Source organism: Acanthochromis polyacanthus, chromosome 5 (genome assembly GCF_021347895.1).
Source record: "Acanthochromis polyacanthus isolate Apoly-LR-REF ecotype Palm Island chromosome 5, KAUST_Apoly_ChrSc, whole genome shotgun sequence".
NCBI classification, from domain to species: domain Eukaryota; kingdom Metazoa; phylum Chordata; class Actinopteri; family Pomacentridae; genus Acanthochromis; species Acanthochromis polyacanthus.
The window spans coordinates 18,513,579-18,519,578 of NC_067117.1; the positions used below are offsets into that span (position 1 = coordinate 18,513,579).

The 6,000-nt window shown below is 42.7% G+C and overlaps 1 protein-coding gene across 6 annotated transcripts in view; it reads right to left on the reverse strand.

Annotated features, from left to right (window-relative positions):
- Positions 1-6,000, reverse strand: part of cpne5b (copine Vb) — a 142,261-nt gene extending 136,261 nt beyond the window's left edge. Inside the window, exons 1-2 of one of the 6 annotated variants that reach the window (XM_022209449.2) lie at positions 5,837-6,000; positions 5,407-5,673 (exon numbers count right to left, since the gene is read on the reverse strand). In XM_022209449.2, the coding sequence (XP_022065141.1) occupies positions 5,407-5,673; positions 5,837-5,943 (374 nt within the window). In that variant the 5' untranslated portion in view covers positions 5,944-6,000. Of the gene's footprint in view, positions 1-5,406; positions 5,700-5,762 lie in introns of all 6 variants that reach the window. The other 5 variants (XM_051948199.1, XM_051948201.1, XM_051948197.1 and 2 more) reach the window with 5 other exon arrangements.

Here is a 6,000-nt window from a genome sequence, read left to right on the forward strand (position 1 = left end):
GAGAGAGGTTTATCTTAGTTTTGGTGGTGGCGGGGAGTCATCTGCAAGATAATTATGTTGTGGTTTGCAAAGCTGAGCTTGTGTTTTATACCCAGAATTCTTTGTGTGGCTAATAAGCTTCAGTGAGGTTCGCACTGCAGCGCACATTCACACTCAAAGTGCTCAAACCTAGAGAGATGTGATGTGCAAGAGCAAGGGAAATCAGAGTGATGATAAGCAGTGGTGTTGGATCTCCCTGCAGGGCTTTTCTACACTGTGTGAGATGCTTTCATATCTGTCCCAGTTCCACTAAGGCAGCTAGCGGATGTTGAAACCAGAGTTCTCATAAGCACGACTCTATGCAAATGCGGACCATCCAGACGTTTAGCAGAGGTATTTAATCATAGCAACACATGCACGGCCTGAACTCAGGAAGCAAGCTGTGAAATCCCACTGATAGCGAGCTGTGCACTAACTGCTAAAAAAGAATAATTATGTCCCTACCACAAGCCACCAATTAAAATAAAATTCTGCAGCTACAAGATCTGCCTATACCGTATTGAAGACCTTAGATTAGGTGTCGCTTTCAAGAAAAGGACAATCCATTAATGGTTTAATTGGGTCTCTGCTCTGCATTCAGTCGATGTGAACTTTAACCCAGAGCTGGTTGGGGGTCAAACCTCCCCCCTAACCTCCACATAGCTCCTCCTTCCTACAGTATTGTGATAAGGTTTCATGCAGATTTCTATCCATCAGCTAATACCATCAGTGAGGCATCCACTTGAGTCCAAAGTAATTTTCTGAAACGCAACATTAACCCCAAATATACAGCCAGATTCAGAAAGAACTATCCTCAGTCAAGAAGAACAAGGAGTTGGGCAACAGATGGTTTGGCCGTCAGAGAGCCCTAAACTCGGCATCATGGTGTCAGTGTGTAGTTACATGAGACAGAATACACAGGAGAGAAGAAGAGAGTTCACATGCACAGAGGAACTGTGGCAGGTTTTCCAGGAAACCTGAAACAACCTGCATGCCAAGTACCTTTCAAAACTGTGTGGCTCTCCTCAGAGTGATACCACCAGATACTGATTTAGTCTTTGTCTGTTTACTGATCTTTATAGGAAGTTAACTGATTATTTAATTTGGATTTAACTAAATTAAAAACTGATGTTTTATTTATTTTTTGTGCTTAAAAAATATATGTATATATATATTTTTTAAATTACCAGCAGTATTCCTCAAGTATATCCTTTTAACTAGCCCTGCTTTAGAGGCGTATTAATTGCTGGTTATGTTGGTCCTAACATTTTTGGGTCTCTTATCCCACTCAGTCCAGTGTGATTTTTTTCAGGTAAAGCTGTTTTGTCTGATTTGAAATTTAAAAAATGTATATCATGACAGTTATAAATATTTTTACTTTGAAAATCTAGGATTTTAACTTTTTTTTTAATTTGAGCTGATTTATTGTTGGCTCTTTTGTTGGATTTTATGGCTAGTGCAGGATGTTTGGCACCTTATGTTGTAAATTATTTTGTAAAAAAAAAAACTTACTTATAGCAATATCTTTTAAATCATCCACATTTTACTTTAAGTGCCTAACAAATGCACAGTATTAAACTTTTAAGGGCTAAAGGGGTTCTTTCTATCTTGCCAATAACTGTTGATTGTCTCAAAATCTGAGTCTCTTCACAATTCCACAAACAACATGATAAATTTCGATCTGGCCTGCATGGTTCAGCCTATAGCCACAGTGTGTCTCTCATGTATTTCATCATCTGAGCAACTCAACTTCAGTAGTAGGCAACTTAACTTCTCTGGAATTTTTTGGTTCTTGAACATGTTCCACCTTTCATCCAAGAGCCTTCTTTAGTTCTGAGGGAAAGTAGAAATGACTCTTCTGAACACTTGAATAAAAAGATTTTTTTAAAAAAAAGATGTACAGGCTGTTTCTGGGGTTGTGTCACTATGTTCTACTCTAAATAAAGGTAGCCAGAACATACCTCCTCGCTCAAGTAGAATCCAAAATTAAACATTTCCTTGTCAGTCATAATACTCAGTGTTGGTGCTTTCATTCATATATTTCATATTTTGGTGGAATAAAACAGCTTTTATTGCACACGTGAAGTATGAATTTGCCATTTCGAAGCAGTTTTATCATGCAGAGGACAGTATTTTACATTTAGAGAAGGGTGGAACTGTTGTTTTACAGCATGAAGCCTCTGGCTTGTGAATTTGTATGTTCTTTGTGTACCTGTGTGGGTTTCTCCCAGCTTCCTCCCACCATCCAAAGACATGCATGGTGGCTTAATAGCTGATTATAAAATGCCTGTCAATGTGAGCATGGATGGTGGTCTCTGTCTGTCTTTGTGTGTTAAGTTGTGTAATGGACTGGTGATCAGTCCGGTGTGTATCCACCCCACCAGCAGGGATACACTTTAGCCCCCAAAGGAAGAAGCAGTGGATGGATACATTGATGTTCAGTTCAGTCAGAAACTGAGACTGAGTTCAATTATCGGTTAACAGTTGAAGGTGTTGCGAAATATTGGCTTAGAAACTCAGGAACATAGTTTTGTTTTTCTTACACTGGTTATACAAGCTGCACCACACAGAGTAACACCAGGTGAGCTCATTGCTTTTCAATATCTCTCTCAGCAGCTTGTTCTCCTCCATTGATGGACCTGCTCTTCGATACACCATTCAGCTGACTGGAGAGACTGGTAAATGGCTGTGGGCCACATTAGATGCATTAACTGCTTCTTTATGTTCTTTGAATTGACTGGATGGTCAGACCGTAGAGCAGAAACAGGAGAGCAGACTTTGACTTGCTTGCAAATGGCAGGGGAAAGATTTAACAAGGGGCTGAATGACGGACTGCAGCTGAAGGATTTACACCTCCACTTTTCTGTCCACATGCCAGTTGCACCCTTTTCCTGTCACTTCTCAAGAGCTAGACCATTGACTGACAAGCCCTGGGGGAGTGTAAACATCAGCTTAAAAGAAACCACAGGTTAGATTTTGCCCCAAAAGTTTCTCTCGCTCTCTTTTTTGGCTGTTGTGTCAAATTATCTCACCACTTTCCTGTTTCTGACACAGTTCCTGAAGGCTAAGCTGTCCCACAAAACAAATGTCCTGGAAGTCGCACATCAAACTGTGTGAGAAATGTGAACATGGTGACAAGCGTAATCCAAGAACTATGTGTTTATATGTAGAGCGCTGCAGATGTCACTCAGCTACAACTTGATTAACAAAATGTGATTAGAAAAAAAAATCACAGACATTAGGACTGGAAATAATACAGAATAGCTTCATATGGATTTTCATCAAACAGTTTTTGCAACTTTCTAACACAAATTCATCTTCTCCTCCCCTCCTCAAATTATAGACAAACCAAATCCTATCATTTGCCCCCCACATCCCCATTTTCCTGATCCGGGGTCCACCCACGCCTCTCCAATTGTCACTGGTCCTGATAATAATGTGTTGTCAAAAGCAGGGCCTGTAGCCGGTAATAGGGGGTATTAACCCCGGGGAACAGCTATCATCATGGTTTGGAGGTTTTAAAGAGTGCATGATGACAAAGGGAGAGCTGTGAAGAAGAACCAACGGGGAGGCTCTTGTCTTCAATACAAATCTGACTCATCCAACATCTGCAAGGATTCATGAGGCCTTGAACTGTTATTTGAATGTGACAAAGATATTTAACCTTTGGTTTCTGCTGCTTTAGGAGTAGATATTGCAGTAGCTTGGCATTACAAACAGAAGGAATTGAAAATTATATTGGGAAATTGGTGGCAGGCAACCTTCTCAACACACTGTAAGCCACATTTCACCTCCTGAGCTTGTATATTCCACATTTATTTCATTAAAAGTGTGAATTTTCCATGCATCCAGAGGAAGTCTCAGTCATTCTTGCTCTGTTTCTCGCCTAGTCTCTCCCACACACACAAACAAGGTAGCAGTGAAGCAGGAGGGAAATGCATCGACCCTCCCTTTACGATTAATGATTTCTTCTCCCCAAACTCATCTTCTATCTGGGAGGAAGAATCTGCACCACCACTTTGCCTCAGTCTCCCTTTTCTTTCCCAACACACATCGCCAGAGAAACCCAAAATCATTTGCATAGATGCATGGAGGCTGTCAAAATAGGACTTATCATTCACCTGAATGGTGCTTAATTACATCTCAGTATGGATGTAATCGCATCATTTTTATCTTATTTTTCTAGAGGCTGAAAAAACGCCAAATCTAAGACCATGCAGAGCTTTGATTGGTACACTCCATCCATTCTCCATGTGAGCTGATTCTCCACTTACACCCACCATTGCAGCACAATGGTTTTCCATTCAGTAAATTTCTTTCAAGAGTCTGTTTTTCTTTTCTTTTTTTCCCTCTACTCTGAGCTGAGAGATGTAGCAGCGACCTTCTCTGAACGTCAGAGAGTCCATCAATAATGCACACACAGCTTGTTATGGCTCCAACTCACTCTGCTTCGATGGCTCACCAACCTAAAACCCAGCATCAAAGACCAGAAACATCCGTGTGTGTGTGTGTGAAGATTCTCCCCCTCACATGCCAGCAGTGGAGCGTCTGGGAGGTGAAAGGCGTTGAAAGCCTTTACTTTAAAACCCTCTCCTAATGGCAAGAAGAGTGACTATCTGTTCTGACTGAACGAGTGCGGTGGAGAGAGATTCATTTTGGTGGATTTCTTTGACTGACACACATTCTAAAAAGGACACAGCTTTGCACAGACAAAGATATAAAGAATGGGGACTACAGGCCAGGGACAGAGGCAGTGTGTGAATGTGATGGAAACCTTTGAATCTTTAACAACCAGTACTTTGAAAAAAAAAGAATACAGGAGAGAAAGGAACAAGGCTTTCAGCGCTGTCGGTGCTCAAAGCTGCCAGGGGTTGCAGAATAAAAGAGGCTTTCTGTCTGAAAAGACGTAAAAGCATCAAGGATGTGTCCAACATATCAGCACTGTTAGTTCTGGATGATGACTTCCCTGTGATGTGTGAAAGCAACTGCTTTAAAACACCTGCATGCATGAAATAATATGAAAGTATGCACATTTTCGGTTATAATGGCACAAGTTAAAGCTGATTTTAACTTTTTTCTTACTTAAATGCACACAAGTCAATGGGAAAACGCTCAGTAGTAAGATTTAATCCAACAATTTATAGTAAACCAAACCATGAGAGCTTGCAGCAGTTGTCCGCACACCAAATCTGCATGTGTAACACCAGTGTATGCGATATCTACGTCTGTTTTTGTCAGATCATCGTGCTCAGCAGTCCTAAGTAAATCCCACAGAAAGGGTGGGGCGCCTTCACAACTTTTTAAGCATGCACGCATTCCGCACACCGAACTTTCCCCACCGTCGCCTGCGCTTTCGGCTCTCTGCTCTCGGCGGACGCGTCCACTCACCTGCAGGAGACGGTGATCTCCACTTTGGTAGCGGGGATGTTGCCGGTGATCGGGTCGAAGTCGTACACCGATGACATGTCCTCTAGCTTGTCCATAACGTCTCCCTCCATCATCTCCATCGCCAGAGCGCGGGGCGGCTCGGGTGTGATCCGAGAGGCGCACAGTCTGGCGCCGACGGAGCGTGGTCCGCTGACTCCTGAGACCAGATCAGAGACCAGACGGCCTCCGGTCCGACCGGGTGAGGCAGCCACTTCACAAATGTTGAAGCTGGAGAGGATGGAGGGAGGGGAGCACTGAGTGAGTGAACACCCGCAACAAGAAAAGAAGAAAAAAAAGAAGAAGAAGCAGAGGCGCACTTGGTTAACTCTCCATGCAGCGTAAATCTGTTTTTAATGCGGGTATCTGAGATTACTGATGCGCCCTCACCGACCTGCTGCACATCACATGGAGAGGTGTTCTGCTTTTGTCTTCAGTCTGTGCGCACAGCAGAGCGTGTGAAGAGAAAGGACGAGATAGCCTACACTTAAACCCACCCATCCTCCTCCCACACGGAATTACATTCAAGTGCTGGGAACCCTGCCCATACCCTGGTGC